Below are 21,056 nucleotides of genomic sequence, written 5' to 3'. Positions count from 1 at the left end.
CTCCGCCATTGTGCGCGCATTTTGTTTGCTTCCTTTTTTTGTAGTTTGTTAGTGTTTTAATAAATCATGTACTTACATTCACGTCTTGCCCGCGCCAACTTTCCGTTGCATTCCGGGAAAACACAACAACCCATAGTCCCAGTCCTGACACTCTTCAGGATCGATTTACGTGCCTCCACTTCAACAGCGTTCTCTACACGCCAACCTTGTTTTAGTTTTTAGCACTTCCAAATGCAGTAAACTGACAGATTTAGGTTAGAACTATACATTACATTGTTTTAGAAATGGCAACAGCGGAAGATGCATGTCCACGTGTAGAGCCAGTCTGCCCCACAACAAGAGGATAGCGAAAAAGAAGGAGTTTATTGACTCCACTGCAGACTACAATGGCAGACGCGCGCAAGGTACTCTGGGTACCTTTATGCCATATATGGATAATCCGTTGATGGTTTTCCCAATTTGTGACATTACCAATTGTGCACGTTACCAATTTTGCATGTTCCAAACGGCTCGTTTTGCGGAACTACTGTAGGAAGGAAGGCAATGTAATTTTTAAAAAATCTCCGCAACGCCTCCACTGTTTGATTATATGTTTTTTTTGCTTCTGAAAATGAATCTAGCAGTCATTTCCCTAAATATCAATTCATTTTTGAGTAATTGGTAGATAAATAATTGTACTTGGAACGCCCTTTTTCCATCACCAGTCTCGATATGCTATCATCTACCTTAGTGGTTCTCAAACTTTTTTCACCAAGTGCCACCATAATGACCAACATTAAAATACAGTACCGTAGTAGGCCTAAGTATTGGTTAAAAACAAGGCAGAGGTTTTATTTAACAGGTATATTTAATATTTTTGGCCACTGTAACATTACACACAGTTTGATCAGTAACATTGTGTTTTAATATATTAAAATGTACTACTTTAATCAAGTGATTATTTGGTGTACCACTCGATGGAGCCCGTACCACAGTTTGCGAATCACTGATGTACCGAACTGGAACCCATTTCCCCGCATAGACATTGTGGATAAAGGCATGTAAAATTATTATTTTGGTCACTTACTTACATGTTTTTGTCACCCTGGTCCATGATTACTTAAAAACTGATATGGTATGCAAAAAATACATCTGGAAATATAATGCGTTATTGAATTGTACACTATAGTTTGGACAACTGTGGCTTCTTTGCAATACAGCTCTGATTCAAATTCTAAGTCAAAGGTTTTGCATTCGGTCGGTTTCTCCTGACAAAGAAGCTGAAAAACGGCATAATTAGCCCCCTATCGTGGACTTCAATCGTACCTGAAATGAGGGGGGAGAGGGCAATTCGCATGGGGCCCCGGTCGCGCTCACAGTGCTCTTTGGGGGATTCCCCAAGGATCTTGAGGAAAACATAGAAGAGGACACAAAATAGAATAACTTATTATTTTCTCGTTTTTTGAGTGTTCCTTCAATAACTGCTGCTGCGTGTGCATGCGCATACGCACAATCACAATTTAAAAAAAAAAAAATTGCCTCAAACAAAATGCTAATCGAAACAGCTGCCTCAAATGCCTCATGTACAAGTAAGTAGTCATTTTAAAATATGTTTCTTTCATTGTATTTTCTGACCTGTAGACAATTACAGTGTGAGAACGTTCACATTGTGTATTAACGGACACTTAGACAAATATAGCATAAGGAAGTTTACATTGACAGAAACAATGGTAGCTTACATTTTCGTTTTAGTGACTGTTTTATGCTACTGGTATCATCATCGAGGAAGCAGTGAAATTTGACAGAACACCGGGTCTATTCTTCTTTCTTCGTTTTTACACATGTTCGGACTCAGTCTTTCTTCCCTCAGTGTGCTCCTAATTTTCAGGTTTGCATTTGGCTCAAGTCTTTGAAATTTTTTTCGTCCAAACTCTGACCAAAACCCTTCTTCTATGAAGTCAGAATCATTAAAATGATCGCTCTTGCTTGGCCCGTCCCTTTTTGCGTTAATCAATTTTACTTGAGAGGTCCATATTTTCCTCATATTCCCATTATATTGAAATGTAATGGATGCAGGCTGACCCTTTTTTTAGTTGTATTGCTACAACCTTCAGAAATGCATCTAGCAGACATGTTTGCCAGTTCCTTGAAATTCTGTGCGACCATATCGCGATTCGGGTAGAAGAAGCTACTAAAACACATAATATGCTATATCAAATTGCCTCCAGTCCTCTGTAGTTGCTGTTAGCAGGCTGATGCAGGCCCGCACACATTTTGGAGCTAAAAGTGGGCATTTCCAACTTGTCCAGGGTGTACCCTGCCTTGTAGCTGGGATAGGCTCCAGGCCCCCCGCAACCCCGAGAGGGACAAGCGGTAGAAAAAGGATGGATGGGAATGAGCGTTCCAAAATGTGCGGAAACCTAAACTAATATCAATATTGTGTGTATTTTGAGTGGAATTTGACCTGTAGACATAATATTTAGGTCCAGAACTATGAATTAAGTGCCAATGGGGCGGTGTAGCTTGGTTGGTAGAGAGACCGTGCCACCAACTTGTGGGTTCTAGGTCCAATTCCCGCATCTGCCATCCTCGTCACAGCTGTTGTGTCCCTGGGCAAGACACTTCACCCACCTGCTCCCAGTGCCACACACACAGTGGTTTAAATGTAACTTAGATAATGGGTTTCACTATATAAAGCGCTTTGAGTCACTAGAGAAAAGTGCTATATAAATATAATTCACTTCACAATGTTGTCAGAATTAAGGGGGCTCTTCAAATGCCCTCCATAATGCATTTTTGTTGTCCTCGTTTTAATCACTTGGATTTCATTAACACGCCAAACAATAGAGTCACATATTATTTTACCAAAATGTGGAACTTTCAATAGGCTTATTGATGGTGTTTCAGCACTTAACTAGACCAATCTAAATATGAATTACACATTCTAAAAACATACTGCATGTAATCTGGATGAACAGTGTTCTTCATTATATAAACTATTTTTGGATTATTAGCCTGACTGAAGTGTTAAATTGGGTTTATGATGCTAAACTGGCTTAAAAAGACACATCAGAGATACACGCTGCAAGAAACACAAATTGATTCATAGTTTCAGACTATTTATTCAGAAAGCACCAACAAAATGTTCAACAGAAAATATGCGGCTTGGACAAATACATAAATTTTCAAACAAAAGCACCAAAATATAAGCTTATATATGACATCAGTTTACAAAGAATCATTACGAAATTACTGACAACCAAACCATTCTTTTTTTTTGTGTGTACCATGGCTGAGTGACACAACACAAAATACTGTACATATGCTGAGCATATATTGTTATAATTCAGACACATTATTTAGTTAAATACAAGAACAGAGATGATGTAACGAATTTCATACATATTTTCACTCTACCATCTAATCAACCTTTAGATACAGACTAACCACTCTTTTCAACTATTAAAACTGTTGCAGAAAAAAGACTGTAATATTGTGTAGAACAAATGATCTAAGAATATGTCTATAAAAGAGGAATGTAAACATGTCAGAGTACAATTTTTTTTAAACTAAAGTGCTATTAGAGTCCCACACATAGGATTTTGTTTTTTAATTCCACGGTAAAGTCACAAATCTAAACTATACATATTCTGTGATGGGCTGGTGACATCAGCACTGCTCTTAGTACTGTTGCTGGTCCTCAATCTGGTTGACTCGGTCTGAAAGATCATCAAGTGGGCAAACAGTTAAAGAAATACAGTAAATAGCTGGGATTTTTCTTCCGCTTACAACCCATAGACTCAGAAAATTAAATAACCGTGTACAGTATATAATCAGCAGTGACGTGCAGACAGGGGAGGCAGGTGAGGCGGGGCCTCACGTGCCATCATGGAAAGAAAAAAAATGTAAAAAGAAAAAAAATATATTAAATTGTTATATGTATCCAGTGATTATACTATAAAGTTATTTTCCATTTAACTCCACCAGTTTTAGATTATTTTTATTCAAAATTGCTGAATTTTCACATTTGCCATTCAAATACTGAGAAGAGACTTGCGGTGAGTCACCAGCCAGTTGAGCCTCACCATGGATTGCGCAATGACTCGGCTAACTTCTGGCCTGCTGTGCAGTGAGACCGTATTGCTATATGAATTATATTATACATTTCCATAGTTTAGTTAGCTGAGGTATATAATGTACAGTGTATTTTGTCAACAACTGTTTGTGTGTAACGTATTTCTTGTGCTGAGCAATCATAAAACGGCTGCGAAGACGCACTGGGTGAGGCTCGCAGTAATCCCGCCTCCTGGTGGTAGGGAGCGCTAGTGATCCCAGGGATCATTCTTGCGACTACTCGGCTGCAGAATAAGTGACAACAAGCAGCAACAGTTATCAAGTCAAGTGCAGCGGCAGCGATCGTTGATTTTTTCCTCTCGTCTGGACTTTTAACATGGACGATTACATATCTAAAATAAAACAGTTTTCTAAACTGGACTTTCAATCGAAGCAGGAGGTAATAATTAAAGGAAGATCTCCATCGAGACAGAGAGACTTTTAAAACTGAAGAAAGATAAGGAAGATTTCTATAAACAAGTTATCGATGCTTTTGTTCAGAAGGAGCGGCGCATGGACTTCATTTATAAGTAAAGGTAAGACCATAATAACGTTTTTTTTAATTAAATGTGCTTTTTTGTGTGCTACAGTTTGTATGTGTAAAGTTAAAGTTAAGTTAAAGTACCAATGATTGTCACACACACACACTAGGTGTGGTGAAATTTGTCCTCTGCATTTGACCCATCCCCTTGATCACCCCCTGGGAGGTGAGGGGAGCAGTGAGCAGCAGCGGCGCCACGCCCGGGAATCATTTTTGGTGGTTTAACCCCCCAACTCCAACCCTTGATGCTGAGTGCCAAGCAGGGAAGAATGCTGGTATGAGCTTTTAAACATAACCCGTTAACTGCTGCCAATCAAATGGTGAATAAGATACTCTTTGGGGTTCATATGTTTGTAAATCTGACTGTGATGAAGTCAGTGCCTCACCAGCCATGAACCTCACCGCACGTCACTGCTAATCAGGCTATAAAGTATTAATTCTCGTTTTAAGTGAATTGAATTGTGGTCTCAGTATGAAACAAAAGGATATGTCTTCTGCTCAAGGCTTGAATAGTTGACTGCACGTTTTTCTGGAACAAAATCTGAGCTTCACACTTGCAGGCATCTTGAGTTATTTCACTTCTCATTTCCTCTGAAAGAATGAGGCAAAAAATATGTTATATCATATACTCAATGCAGTAGAGTGGTCCCCAAACTACAACCAGCCTGCCAACATCCACAATCCGGTGGACGGGACATTCCAATGTTTTGTTTTTAAAAAATCTGTCCTGTCCAGCTGGTCAGGCAAATCATATTGTTGATGTAGATTCCCATATCTTCTGTAAAATGTACCTTAAAAATTTGTATTTGACTTCATTGATTGTTTGGGTATATTCAATGTCAGGCGCAGCTGGACCGGAGCAGGAGGGGATATTAAGAAGAAGAAAAAAAAGAAGAAGGAGGGGGAAATTGTGGGGATAAGAGGGGTACAAGGCAACAATATATATTTATATATGTGGCCCTCGAGACAAAAAGTTTGGGGACCCCTGCAGTAGAGCATCACAGCAATGTTCATTTAAAGCCTCTGTAAAACATATGGAGTGATCTTCAATTTGTGCATGTGTTAAAAATCATATTAATGATTAATTTAGGTGAGACAATCATTTTGTTTTACATTAGATTAGAAATATGCTTGGAAATACATGTTGATCAACTTGTCTACAAAATGATTGCATAATATGATCAATATGCTTAGTGCACCAGATGTGTAAGAAATATGGTCATTGCAACAACAAAAAGAATGATTGACTCATTCCTAAATTTAACAAAGCATCCAACCAAAAGGAACGGAGTCCATTCATTTATGGATAAGTGATAAATGGTTCCATAAATGACCATGAGGTTTATTTAAGCTAGTCGTTGGACACAGCAGTCATGGCCACAAGGAAACCGCTCACATGTCCGTAACTGCAGAATGCACAAAGAAGAACATAATGAAATAACCGACCCATATGCCCACAAATCAAACAACAACCTCCTAACACTAACCTCTTTGAAAATACCAAATTATTGATATTTGTATGTAAAAATTTGTATTTCATAAAGTTTCTCTGACTTGAAATGTACAGTTCAACCTTTCAGAGAACACTGACAAAGTAAACTGCATCATACTAAACTGTTTTCTATTAATTGGTCTCTCAGCAAACTAAAGTTGTGAAATAAATATTGGAAATATTAACTATTACAAACAGTTCTACTAATATTTTTAACTACAACCACAATAATAAACATATTGTGGAACATGTACTGTAAAGTCGAGAGCAACAAAATCATTTAAATTGTAAGCTGACCAATATTTCCTGTTTTTTACATCGCACAAAAATCTAGGGGTTATTGTGCAAAATTGTACATATTCTGTGAGAATTGAAATGGTTTACCTCTACCCAGGTGTTTTACTTTTTCTTTGGCTTTGGAAAAAAATAATAATGACAGCCACAATAGAACTGCAACATAGAAAGATAGCACAAATCTCTGTACTGGCTGCTCAGTACGAGATGGCCAAGCCGGCAATACACTTAACAATTATAGAACAGCAGGAAAATTAGCTAATCTTTATGTAAAGTGACAAACGATCAGTACTCTTTGCATGTTAATCATCATGTGGCATGTGAGCAGTGTTGAGGGTGAGCAGTGTTTCCCACGGGACTTTTTGCATAATTATAAATAATTAAATAATATAATATAATATAAAATAATAATAGCAAACAAACATGTTCAGAATTACAAAGGAACTTTCTCATGTCGCTACTTGTTAGCGTTTTTAAATGGGGGATAAGCCCACAGGAGCACCTGCTGCTCGTTGAGAAGAGCAATTTGGGCCTTCATGTCAGAGTCGCCCAAAATTGTTTTCGCTAGATTTGTTACTAGTACTACTCACTTTTTTGACAAAAAAAACCCATCTAGCGATTACTCGCTAAATAGCCAGTGACATCCCTGACCAAATTCAAGATTAACCTGTTAACACATCAATGCATCTACGGCAACGCCCCCTCCTACCTCAAGGACCTAGTTTCCCCTCAACCTCCTACCCACGACCTCTGCTCCTCAAACACCAACCTCCTCAAACCCATCAGGACAAACAAACAATGGGCCGCCGGGCTTTCTGCTCGACCGCACCCGAACTCTGGAACGCTCTCCCCGACCATCTTAGAGCACCACAGTCGGTCGACCGTTTTAAGAAGGGACTAAAAACCCACCTTTTTAGCACAGCTTTTATCTAATTTCTCTGCCTTCTTGTTTTTAAATGCACAGCTTGCCTATCTGTTTTATCCAGTGCTTTCATGTTTTTATTTCTATTTTAATTTTCTATAATATATTGTAACTTTCTATTTTATTTTTTTTATTTTTTATTTTTTTTACACTTTGTAGCACTTTGAGATTTTAACAAATGTAAAGTGCGTTACAAATTCATTCAATACAAATTCATTATTATTATTATTATTATTATTATTACATAGCCGTCGTATTATTCTGTTGCAAGCCAGGTGAACATCCATCCATTTTCTACCGCTTATTCCCTTCGGGGTCGCGGGGGGCGCTGGAGCCTATCTCAGCTACAATCGGGCGGAAGGCGGGGTACACCCTGGACAAGTCGCCCCCTCATCGCAGGGCCAATGCCAGGTGAACAGGTAAGGCCAAATTTATTTGTGGTAATCCACTACAAATAAATGAATGTATGGGAAACACTGGTGAGTGTATTACATTGGTGAGTTTGTATATGCATAATATATATATATATTAGTGTCTTACTGTTCTATGGCAGTTATTAATGCATTAAGTCTTCCCGAAGGTTGCGTTCTTTTCAGGCAATATTCTCCTCTACTGATGCATTTGTCACTTAACAAGTTTTATCATTTTAAGTTCACATCATAATTTAACAGTAGTTAGTCTATTTTTGTGTAGTTATTAATGTTGAAAATGTTACGGAATACTTTGCTTGTGCAAGTATGACCCTGAACAACATTTTTTTTGTATTTATAATTTTTCCAATGGAAAAAGTGATTACGGTAAGGAAGAACGAGGTTAGTAGTCACACAGGTCAATTGTGGAAATTTACAAAACCTTAACCTTGATGAGAGCAGGAAAATTTCATTCGGGATCGGTCGTCACGTACACTCTTATATTCTTACATGTCACACAACAATGTGTTTCCTGTTCCTTACTCATTTTGTGTTAAGATGCATTAAATTATGTATTTGTCAACTTGTCAATGCATTTCAACTTCTTCTGTCTTAGTGCATTTAAAAAAAAAAAAATGTGTCTGTCTATCTGTTGGCCCTGCGATGAGGTTGCGACTTGTCCAGGGTGTACCCCGCCTCCCGCCCGAATGCAGCTGAGATAGGCTCCAGCACCCCCCGCCACCCCAATAGGGACAAGCGGTACAAAATGGATGGATATAAAAATGTTTCCCATTAAAGTAACATTGTGACAATCATCCCCATTGGATTGGTTGATGAGAAATTCACACTAAAGAAAAAAGGTGTGACAAATAACCTCCGTTCTCCCCAGTTTGCTTAACTGTTTAACAAGACACGTGGCTTACGTGAGCATGTTCTTTGGTCTGCATTCAAAATATATCCACTTCGACACTTGCAAATGTACGAATCACCGCTGTTGACGCAAGTATGCTGGCAGTTGTGTCCAAGAGCGCATGCATCCTCACCTGTAAAAAGACATCCCAACTTCTAAATAACTCAGTCAAGAAATCCTGTGAAGTGTGAAGTGTGAAAGCTTCCACACTTTGTGAGTGGACATGTTTATTTTGAAAAAGGAAGCAATACGTACGTGAGCATGTTCTTTGATCCGCATTCAAAATATATCCCGTTCGACACTTGCAAATGTACGAATCACCGCTGTTGACGCAAGTATGCTGACAGTTGTGTCCAAGAGCACATGCATCCACACCTGGAAAAAAAATTCCCAAATTCTAAATAACTCAGTCGGGGTCGGGGAATCCTGTAAGTGTGAAATGTGAAGTGTGAAAGCTTCCACACTTCGTGAGTGGACAGGTTTATTTTGAAAAAGGAAGCAGTACGTACGTGAGCAGGTTCTCCGATCCGCATTCAAAATATATCCCGTTCGACACTTGCAAATGTACGAATCACCACTGTTGACGCAAGTGTGCTGACAGTTGTGTCCAAGAGCACATGCATCCGCACCTGCAAAAAAAAATCCCAATTTCTAAATAACTCAGTCGGGGAATCCTGTGAAGTGTGAAATGTGAAGTGTGAAAACTTCCGCACTTCGTGAGTGGACAGGTTTATTTTGAAAAAGGAAGCAGTACGTACGTGAGCATGTTCTCTGATCTGCATTCAAAATATATCCAGTTCGACACTTGCAAATGTACGAATCACCGCTGTTGACGCAAGTATGCTGACAGTTGTGTCCAAGAGCACATGCATCCGCACCTGGGAAAAAAAACACTCCTACTTCTAAATGACTGAGACAAGGAATCCTGTGAAGTGTGAAAGCATTATGAGTGGAAATGTTCACTTTGAAAAAGGAAGCCGTACGTACGTGAGCATGTTTTCTGATCCACATTTAGTACGTATCCCACTTGACATCTGCAGTAATAGGAGTTTCCATTGTTGACACAGATATGCTGGCAATCGTTTCCCCTGGCACATGCATCGGCTATTAACCCTGCAAACATAAACATGCACCACTCTGAGAGTTCTACCCGGACACAAGGTACAAATCAACACTTTGTCAGGGGGATGCGGATCTTACGTGAACATGTTTTCTTATCTGGGTTCAATGTAAACCCTGGATGACATTTGCAGATGTAAGAGTCTCCGTTGTCAATACAAATGTGTTGGCACTCATGTCCACTGGCACATGCATCTGCACCTGTGATGAGACATTAGTGTAAACCGTCATGTGAACAATTTTAGGAAACCCCAGAAATAGGACACCATATTCACTTGATAAAGTCACAATGTCTCTCCATGGCCTTCTTGTCTTTTAGAAAGGAATCTTCAAGAATGAGGCAGCTGTGGATGAATGGGTAAGATTGCAGCCTGTGACCGAAGGACCCCAGGTAAGAGGTTCCCAATTACACCTGACACCCGAGCAAGGCACAAACAGTCAAGGTGAGTGAATACTGCCAATAACATACCTGAAGAATATCCGTCAGACAAGAGAGGGTCGCCCAGAAGAAAGTTGGCGGAATGGAAAGGTGTATTTTTACATATACCTTTGTTTAAAAACTTGATTGTAAAACTTGATTGCTCAATAACACTTTAAAATATCTCATGTTAATGAGGGATATCCTTCAGATCTGGTACCCTTGGTAGCTTGACTAACTTCAGTTTTGTTAACTTGTCTATGTGAACTTGTGTGTGTGTTTTGGGAATTTTTCTTTTACATTTGTTTTTGATCCTGCAGCCTTTATGTCATTACAGTATTTTTTATCTGCAGCATTTTCCCGTTGCATGTGGTTTTAGGATCATTTTTGTGTTCAAAGCGTTGGGACATTGCTGCATGTTTGTCCCTGTCGGCCACCGTGACAAATAAAAAAAATAAAAAATAAAATCACGATAATAATCTTTGAAAATTTCAAAAAGTACCGCTGTGGGCAGTGCTTTCCCTGTATATACTTGGTATTAAATTGATACCAAAATTTGCAGTATCGCAAACACTTAGCATGCAGCAACTGTGCTAATATTCCTGCTAGAGACTTGGCAAGTTCAAGGGGTGTATCTAGTCGTTTGGGGCCCTCCACATAACAAAAACTACTTGGTAATTTAGCATGTTGTTAGAAACTACCATGGGAGCTGCACATAAAAGCTTGACGAGTTGCGCAATGAGTATCACTAAACCTAACCCGTTTACTGTAACTGGAACTTTAATCAATATTTATTAAAGTGTAAGCAATTTTTTAGAGAGCCTTATTTTAGTTAGCTCAGTTGGACCGTGGATGTGGCAAGTAACACTACCATTGCGAATGTCGGAAGTGTGTGACTGGTGGGAAAAAAAGAGCTCTTGACCGTGGCCGTTTTTGAACGAGAAAAAGTGTCTATCAAGTTCCATCATACCCAGCAGACCCTCAGCTTTAATTCCCGCATATTTGAGGTGAGAAGTGTTACTCTCCACTTGTATCCTGCACTGAAAAAGGTTGACACCTTGGGTAATAATAAAAAAGCTTTCTTCTCTTCTCTACTCCACTTGGGTAACTCTGCTTCATATTTATAAAAACCTCTCATAATCACGCCAACAGGTTTTTTTATGTGATTTCGGTAGGTTTTCCGGAATAAAGCCTGCGCAGTAGCATTAAATAATTCATTGCATAAGAAGGGAAAGGGCAGCTGTTGAAAACGTTAAAGTATTTTTGCTCATTTAGTGCTGTACACAAAAACTGTAAAATGCCTTGTAAAACTATTAAAAACTTTGTTATTGCATATTTATTAAGGTTTTACAAAGCATTTATATTGTAATTACGCTATTAACCTATTCATAGGGGTCATATTCTTGTAAACACTGAACAAGCATACACAAACATGCACATTATATTCAGGCATATATTGGAAAGTAGATCTGTGTACTTACGTGAGCATGTTTTTTTATCTGCATTCAGGATATAGCCTACTCCACATTTGCATACGTAAGAGTCACCAGTGTTAACACACATATGTTGGCATTCATGTCCCTGGGCACATGCATCTCGACCTGAGGAGAAATAGCGTGTTATAAAAGAACAACAAAGTCTAACAATCTCTTTGGAAACAACCGTGATGCCAATGAAAATACAGAACTTTCATGATGGAGACCAGTTTTTCAAGCAGTTAACAAATGTCAACAAAATGAATAGACCATATACTGTATGTATGTTTATGTGTAGCTTTTAGATCAAATGAAATATAAAACATAAAACATTGTGTGTGTGTGTGTGTGTGTGTGTGTGTGTGTGTGTGTGTGTGTGTGTGTGTGAAAACATGTTCAAAGGTGAAAGTTCTTACGTGAGCATGTCCTCTTGTCGGGGTTCAAGACATAGCCAGCCCAGCACTGACAGTTGTAGGAGTTACCATTGTTAACACAAACTTGCTGGCAGTTGTGTCCTTGAGCACACCCATCCAAACCTAAAAATAAAAAGTCTCATTGGCTTAACTCTAGTTGATTCACTTAGGTTATCATTTTATTAGTAAGTTAATAAGCTGTACAAATGAGCGATGTATTACTTAATCACTGTTAGTTATGACTGTAAATACAATAGACATGCACTTCAGTTGTTTTTGTCAATTGATACACAGGCTTCCAAAAAATATTTTAAAAAATATTTCACATTAAGTGTGAAAAAAAATTGTAATAAGGTTGGAGAGCCTCCAAATAAAATTCTGCTGATTTGTATTCTTTATATCTGTAATAAAAATTGAAATGCTCCTCTGAGCACTTGGATCCAAACGTATCGCCATTGTCGTTTGTTTCTAAAAGGACTTTGTGGTAAATGGTAAACATGATGCATTTAAAGCTGGATTTACTTTAAATTACCTTTGGTATTTTATAAAAGATTTGTATTGAAGTAAAACCTTATATAAACAAAGATTTGGACTTGCAGAATTAGCCGTTAAGGCTGATTATGAACACGCAACATGCAAGGTTTAATTCCTGCACAGATTAGAGCATCAAAGTATCCGAACATGGCGTATATTTTGAGTTACCTTGTCCTTGTTAATATTATCAATAAAGTAATAGATTTGACTCTACAATGCAGGGGATTTTTCATATTGTGCTGCCCATTAGATCAAGCGCAATATACTTAACAAAGCATCATCTCCCCCCCCCCCCCCCCCCCCCCCCAATATTGTGTCTAAAATCATCAACCTTACCACATAAAGTTTCCCTAAATTTGGCAGTGAGCTTCTCAATGACCCCATATGTCTCCACATAGAAGACATGATCTTCCAAAGGCTGGCTGGCCATGAGGCGGAGGGACATCAAGTCTGCTCTGTCTACTCCCACTGCGTAGATCTCAATGCCGGATGCCCGAGCTGCTGCAGATACCTCTTCCACTTGGTCCTGGGGTCTCCCATCAGTCACTATGATGGCTACCTTGGCGATGTTCATGGAGCTGGGTCGTGCTCCGGCCTCTGCGACAAACGCTTTGTCCATAGTGGCCTTAATGGCGACGCCTGTCATGGTGCCTGAAGCTAGAGGCTGCACGCGGGCCAGGGCTTGCTTTAGGGCATACTTGTCAAAATAGGTCTTCAGGTGAAACTCGATTTTCACTGTGCTGGCATAATTGACGAGGCCCACACGGGTGGCATCTGAGCCGATCTCCAGGGTGTCCACCATGTTTATAAGGAACTCCTTGGCCTTTTCAAACTCAGCGGGCCGCACACTGCGGGAGCTGTCAATGACAAAAACCAGGTCGATTGGACGATTCCTGCAGTTTGATCCGGTGACTAAAAGGGGTAAAAATAATGAGACAAAAACAGACTTATTGTTTACAAAATATCCATCCATCCAATATCAAAACTTTTAAATCCCTGTGCTCTTCTAATCAATTTTAATACTAGAGGTGTCCTGACTCCTGACACAACTTTTTACTTCCGATACAATACCGATATGCGAGCCTTGAATATGGCCTATACCAGTGTTTCTCAAATAGTGAATCGTGAGCGGCAGGGGAGATTTTCATAATTTTTGTATACAATCTAGTATTCCTGTTATAACGATACACACACCTGCAGCTAGGTGGCAGCAATCTAATCAACAGGCTCCCTGGTCTACCCAGTAGTAATGGTAAGTACACAGGGACACGTGTACAGAGCGAACAGAGGCGAAATGATAGAGAAGTTTGTGACAGGAGTGAAAAGAAAATTGTAATGTGAGTATTTTTTTAAAATGTTGCCGATACTGGTACCAATTTTGTACTTCTGAATTGGTGCGGCGCTTAACCGGTGCCCGGGACCTGTACAAAGAAAATGTGAAACATGGAAATTCTGTTTAAAAATGTTTTTAATATTTTGTGATATAAGTTAAGTTAAGTTAAAGTACCAATGATTGTCACACACACACTAGGTGTGGTGAAATTTGTCCTCTGCATTTGACCCATCCCCTTGTTCACCCCCTGGGAGGTGAGGGGAGCAGTGTGCAGCAGTGGGCAGCAGCGGTGCCGCGCCCGGGAATCATTTTTGGTGATTTAACCCCCAATTCCAACCCTTGATGCTGAGTGCCAAGCAGGGAGGTAATGGGTCCCATTTTTATAGTCTATGGTATGACTCGGCCGGGGTTTGAACTCACAACCTACCGATCTCAGGGCGGACACTATGCAAGTTGAACTGAATTGTAAGTTAAATATCTTAATAATGTAAATATCAATCAATCAATCAATCAATGTTTATTTATATAGCCCTAAATCACAAGTGTCTCAAAGGGCTGTACAAGCCACAACGACATCCTCGGTACAGAGCCCACATACGGGCAAGGAAAACTCACCCCAGTGGGACGTCAATGTGAATGACTATGAGAAACCTTGGAGAGGACAGCATATGTGGGTAACCCCCCCCCCCCCCTCTAGGGGAGACCGAAAGCAATGGATGTCGAGTGGGTCTGACATAATATTGTGAAAGTCCAACACATCAAATACAATAGGTTAAGTAATAAATTCAACAATATTAATACAAAACACAGCATATTGTCATTTGAAAACAAAATAACATACACAGAAAATGTTCAAGAAAACATGCTTATATAAGCTATTTTATTGACGCTCTTATTTCAGAGTGCAGCGCCCTTATTGTGAAGGCTGGAAGTTTAATGTTGGTCTTTAGGGCTTGTCACGGTTACTGTGTTTTGGAGCGAGACAAGGCTGGGCCGTCCTTTCTGTCACTGGTGCCATTAAGAATACGAGTTTCAGGACCTATCCCTGGTCGTCAGCAGCATGTATGAAGAATGTATCTCACACAGTGCGTTGTACCAATAAATAAATAAATATCATCAAGGCACTTTTGGGTTTCAGGAAATGGTCTAAAGTCCCATTAGGCGACTGTTAACTCACCTGCACCAGTGCTGATTTAAGCGTTTTTTGAAAGGTTTCGAGGTAAATATATATGGGTACTGCATGGCGCGGTTGGGAGAGTGGCTCTGCCAGCAACCTGAGGGTTCCTGGTTCGATCCCCACCTTCTACCAATCTAGTTGTGTCCTTGAGCAAGACACTTCACCTTTGCTCCTGATGGGTCGTGGTTAGCGGCTTGCATGGCAGCTCCCGTCATCAGTGTGTGAATGTGTGTGTGAAAGGGTGAATGTGCAAATAGTGTCAAAGCGTTTTAAGCACCTTGAAGGTAGAAAAGCGCTATACAGGTATAACCCATTTACCATATATCAGCGATCATGAAAAAACGATTTTAAATGGGATGGAGTGGATTTATACACTCTTAAGAAAACCATTAATCATTACCAAGACGCTACTGCTCACCTCGACCTCACTTCCTTTGACACTCACAAGGATTTAAAGAAGAAAAGATTGGCCGCACATCCTGTTTACATTTGGGGGGTCTACAAATTAATCATTAATCTGTGAAAGACAAAGTTGAACTTATTTGTGCATCGTGAAGTAAGCTAATGAGAAAAAATATACGTTTGTTTGCAGTTGATTTTCTGCTACAGTTCATGTCTGCAGTTGTTTTTATGGTGTGAAGTTCATATTTTGTCTCATTATTTAGCTAAGGATGTCTCTGTTGTTCAGCAATGTTTGCTAGTGATATCAAGATTCAGTATAAGCTGTTGAGCCTACGAGAGATGTATTCATCTAGTTTATTAATATCAGTAAGGATTTGATGCTAACAAATATTACCATCCGTCATCCGTGTCGAATAAAGCACTAGTCTTGCACAACAACAACAATTAAGTTTTTAGTTTTTATTATGAAAATTGACAATAAAAATACTGTGGATTGTACCAACAATTACAAAATGTATTACTGGGACTTAGCATGACGTTAGTTTATTTGCACAACCAGATCTTCAAAGTTACATTTAGGCATAGCTAAACTTGATTGCATCACGGAAAGTTTCTCAAACAAAAAAAATGCTCAAACAAACATTTTACAAAGTGATCACTGCAGACACAATCGTGGTCCAATTGTGTTTGACAAGATGATGAAAGTGATATTTTTTTGAGAGCCATTTCTTTCGACGGACTTTGTTTTTTCCCTGGACTTTATTACTTTTATGAACCACTTATTTCGGGACTCTATGAAAGCTCTTTCCTATCTCTCTATTTGAATGACTGGAACACCCAAAAACAGAACAGCAATACAGCATTTTCAGCTCAAAATCTACACTCACTCTCACTTGTTTTATTGCTACGCTCAAGCTGGTTGACCATCATGTGAATTAAGCCACGGAGGAGAAAAACGGACGTGACGTCATGTGGGATATGACGTCACAAATTTTTGTGGAAATGAATCACTATTGCTAGGTTGCATATGACATATGCAACCTAGCAATACTGATTCATTTCCACAAAAATTAAAAGCACTGACTTATACAAATGTTGATCCGATACAATATCAGCACAACTCATACAAACGTTTTATTATTTTGTAGTGCGCAATGTTCGAAAAGGCTTGATCAAATGAAATGTGTCTAACATAAAACAATGGTAGGTACGAAAAACACTGACCTATTTATTATTAATGACCCGAAACAGCCTTATGCTCTCTTTAAGTTGAAGTGGAGTGGTAATTGAAATTTTTTGGTGACACCTAGGCGAGAACTATGGAGCAGCGGAGGTGGTGGGTAATGATTAATACACAACACTATTCTTCTCTAAGAAAACCTAATTTATTTTTGTAAAAATCCCTCTTATTTTGCCTTAGTTGCTTTTTTCCTCTCTGTAAAAAGACTGCAGCAGCAAGTCTCATGAACACCCCCTTTTACTGTGAGCCAGAGTCGTGTGCGCCTTGCAGTGTGACATTTCTCCGCGTTTTATTGTACGATTGGCAAGAACAATAATATCATACTTTTATTAAAGCTATCACACAGTCATGGTGTATTATAAAATGTTTCTGCAAATAATATATTGGCGACATGGCGTCAAACAAAATCAGCCACGCACAATCCAACCCAGTTTATGAAGGATTGGGTTAGGGGGGAAAATATCAAAATCATGGACCTACTAAAGTTCAATGAAAAATAATAATATTTCTCATGTTATCGTTATTATTATTTTATTTTTTTTCATGACTGCCTTTTGTGACCGCATTGTCACTGTTGGGGGCACATAACGGTGTGCCCCCCCTAAACACCATAAACGCAACTGTTTTCTTAATTTCTGTGTTTTTTTCTACCACTTATTCTGTTCAGGGTCACAGGTGAGCTGGAGCCAATCCTAGTTGACTCTGCTCAGGGGCACGGCGTCATCAGCTCCTCGTTTTCCACTCTATAGTAGTCACGATTTGAATAATAATATTGCAATATATGCAATATTTGTCATATTGCCAAGTGTCCAGGAAATACATCCAAGCAATTATGTTGATCTACATTGCTGTGTCTCTTATTTTGCCAGAATTCCATATTGTGTTTTTTAAGGAATTTTGAATGAGGTTTTATGTCATTCATAACATTGCCATCACAACAGACTGACATCGAAAGTATTTTCCATGTTTCCTTCTATACTGGTAGTTTTTTTTATATGTATAAAAAAACACTGCTCCAGGATATTGTGTTTTATGGCATGCCTGAGAGAATGTTGTGTGTGCGCAAAAAAGCTCATTATCAATCAAATGAAGTACCTGTTCCAGTTAGGATAAGAGCAGGAGAGTTGGAATGTTGAGCATATTGCTGAGAGTGCTTTGCTGCTTTGTGAAGCTGTGAAAGCTGCTGAAGGGAGTGCTGATTGCGATAAAACCTGGAATTAGTGCCAGCAGCTTTTGGCAAAAGACAGATGAGGGTGTGTATTAGAGCAGTGGTTCCCAACATTTTTTGTAGGGGGGGGGTGGGTAATGGTATTTTTTTTTTGTCATAAAGAAATACAATCTTGTGTGCTTACGGACGTATCCCTGCAGACTGTATCGACCTATATTGATATCTAACGTAGGAACCAGAAATATTAATAACAGAAAGAAACAACCCTTTTGTGCGAATGAGTGTGAATGAGTATAAATGGGGGAGGGAGGTTTTTTGGGTTGGTGCACTAATTGTAAGTGTATCTTGTGTTTTTTATGTTGATTGAATTAAAAAATAATAATAATATTTTTTTAATTTTTAATTTTATTTAAATTTCTTGTGCGGCCCGGTACCAATCGATCCACGGACCGGTACCGGGCCGCGGCCCGGTGGTTGGGGACCACTGTATTAGAGGAAACTTTAGCAATTAAGAAAAACAGCATGCAAAAGAACATATTTTAGCCATTTTTGTGATCAAAACACAACTCTTTGCGTCACAAAAATGAGATATAATAGTGAGAAAAAATGTTGAAGGCACGAAAAAATGTTGAAGGCACGAAAAGTATTTTTTCGTCTGCCGTCTTACAGATGGTATATGATCCTCTCTAAAGGCAGTAAAACTCATTATTATCAAAAAGAGTTATTCACCAATTTACCCAACATACTATTTGAACTGATAGTTCAAGGTAGCAAAATGCTTGACAAATAATCATGGGTGGTTCAGCATGCAATAAGCAAATATTAAAGACATAAATAACCCTACTTGCTGAAAGTAGATTCCGTCTGTCCTGTGTTAAGTAGTTGCTGGTTTCAGCCCGCTCGTCCTGCTGCGGCTTACTCAAAACTTCAGCGCTTCGTACTTCATCAGAGACTTGTTCAGTAGATCTGAGGTCTTCAAAGCTGCCATTGACTCTTGGAGACACCTGTGGCGAAACCTTGGGAAGAAGAGGACTGCCTGGGAGGGTCTGTCTGTGGCGTGACCTTAATTGTGACCCCTGGATTCCCTGGGCCAGGAGGCCAAAGAGACAGACTAATCCCCACATTAATGATCTCATGTCGCCTGTTGGTTTACTCCTGCTTGCCCTTCAGTCTGTTGGTACAAGTGAGCGTGGCCTTTTTATATGATCCACTGCCCACAAGGCGTGGGCGAACTTAGACCCAGTCCAGGATGATGAGGAGGAGGAGGAAGGGAAGGCACCCATGGTAGAGGTGCAAAAGTCAGAAAACCTCTTATTATACTCTCTGTACGTGCAGCTACCGAATATATGTATATAAATAATTACTTTTAATGTGAAAGCAACATTCTTTTATCCAATTTTTAAAGGTTTGAATGCATAAACAATAAACTGTGATATTTGGTCTACTCAATTTTTACCTTTTTTATTGTGTTATATGCATGGATTCTACTTAGACAGCAAACGCTGTTCATTTGGATGTTTTTCATTCTTGAGAAATTCTGACCTCTTCTGGAATTTTTTTGAATAACGTATTTGAAAAATGGCGTCAATGTATTGAATATGGGGGGTCAAATTGGACGAAGTTAAATAAATACATATTTAGATAATAACTTAATTGTGTCATTCATTCATTATAAATGGACATGAATACATGAATGGGTTACAAAATGTATTTATTTAATGTAGAAGTACATTTATTTATTTATTTATTTATTTATTCATGTGATTAATAATACAAATATTTAACTCATTATTATATAATAGAGAATAATTATTATTACATAATTATAATCATAATAATATTAAATCAAAACTCAAAATTTCAATTTTTCTGTTAAACCCTCCACCAGAGAAGCAGGGGCGTACTGGTCGGTATTTGGTTTGAAATTGCGTAAATAACTTCGGCAACTTCAATAAATTCCTCTACTTGAACTGCTACATGCTTCCTTCCACATACTCTGCTAAATCTAAAATATATACCACCAACTCCCGAAAAGAACTTCGTATATTAGCATTATTTAAAAAAGTTTTTAAAAAGTTACTTATGACTGAGAAAGTGGTCACACTTCACTTACTTTTCCAACTTTGTTCATTACACCCTCAGCCAATTGGTCTGTTCGTCGCCGAAACTTGGGACATCTGCATGATATTCCATGTTTATTCAAATGAGAGAAGTAGCAGGTCAAACCACTGCTAAATTAACCTGGAAAAATTTGGTTGCACTTAATTTCTCAGGTACATCTTATTGCACATTATGTTTAGTATTAACATTGTATTATTTTCATGTTGAAAAACATAGCAAACATAGCAGGTAAATCCACTGTTAAAATGTTGGTTACTGTATTTTTATTGAAAATGTCTTGAATGTTTAAAATGTGAGCAGAAAAGTTTCTTCTTGTTAATTCAACCTAAAGTGTTGATTGCACTTTATTCAAATAAGATGTGAATGCATTGGCCATTCATTTTGTTTGTATCCATAATTTATGTATAACTACTTTCCTTAGAAGAAATAACAGGAATATAAGAAACTTCACCTGCAGTGTCCAGTATATAGTACTGCTTGATTATTTATTTTTTGCTAAAAAGGTTAGCGAATCAATTTCAACTCACTAGATCGTTTAGGATTGTATCATTCTAAATACAAACCCCGTTTCCATAAGAGTTGGGAAATTGTGTTAGATGTAAATATAAACGGAATACAATGATTTGCAAATCATTTTCAACCCATATTCAGTTGAATATGCTACAAAGACAACATATTTGATGTTCAAACTGATAAAAAAATTTTTTTTTGCAAATAATCATTAACTTTAGAATTTGATGCCAGCAACACGTGACAAAGAAGTTGGGAAAGGTGGCAATAAATACTGATAAAGTTGAGGAATGCTCATCAAACACTTATTTGGAACATCCCACAGGTGAACAGGCAAATTGGGAACAGGTGGGTGCCATGATTGGGTATAAAAGTAGATTCCATGAAATTCACAAACAAAGATGGGGCTAGGGTCACCACTTTGTCAACAAATGCGTGAGCAAATTGTTGAACAGTTTAAGAAAAACCTTTCTCAACCAGCTATT

General features: G+C 38.6%; 1 protein-coding gene and 1 long non-coding RNA gene across 4 annotated transcripts; one reads left to right on the top strand and one right to left on the bottom strand.

The window, feature by feature from the left end:
• The first annotated feature begins 1,329 nt into the window (after window positions 1-1,329).
• On the top strand, window positions 1,330-17,612 carry LOC133646427 (uncharacterized). Its single transcript, XR_009825283.1, has 3 exons — window positions 1,330-1,568; window positions 10,100-10,223; window positions 17,440-17,612. It is a non-coding gene; the product is annotated as an uncharacterized LOC133646427 (long non-coding RNA).
• LOC133646426 (matrilin-3-like) lies at window positions 3,099-19,104 on the bottom strand. Of its 3 annotated transcripts, XM_062041759.1 has the most exons (12): window positions 18,785-19,104; window positions 12,957-13,532; window positions 12,090-12,209; window positions 11,680-11,799; window positions 9,862-9,981; window positions 9,649-9,774; window positions 9,420-9,539; window positions 9,171-9,290; window positions 8,917-9,036; window positions 8,675-8,794; window positions 5,125-5,224; window positions 3,099-3,715 (listed from the first exon to the last, which is right to left on the bottom strand). In XM_062041759.1, the coding sequence occupies exons 1-12, from the start codon at window positions 19,074-19,076 to the stop codon at window positions 3,661-3,663; spliced, it is 1,989 nt and encodes a 662-aa protein (XP_061897743.1). In that variant the 5' UTR covers window positions 19,077-19,104; the 3' UTR covers window positions 3,099-3,660. The 3 variants fall into 3 exon arrangements, with proteins under 3 accessions (XP_061897743.1, XP_061897744.1, XP_061897745.1); XM_062041760.1 differs by lacking the exon at window positions 8,917-9,036; XM_062041761.1 differs by lacking the exon at window positions 9,171-9,290.
• Window positions 19,105-21,056: the final 1,952 nt, after the last annotated feature.

The sequence above is a fragment of the Entelurus aequoreus genome, linkage group LG03 (genome assembly GCF_033978785.1).
Source record: "Entelurus aequoreus isolate RoL-2023_Sb linkage group LG03, RoL_Eaeq_v1.1, whole genome shotgun sequence".
Taxonomy (NCBI): Eukaryota; Metazoa; Chordata; class Actinopteri; order Syngnathiformes; family Syngnathidae; genus Entelurus; species Entelurus aequoreus.
The sequence above is the reverse complement of the archived record's forward strand: the minus strand, read 5'-3'. Positions and strand labels throughout refer to the sequence as shown.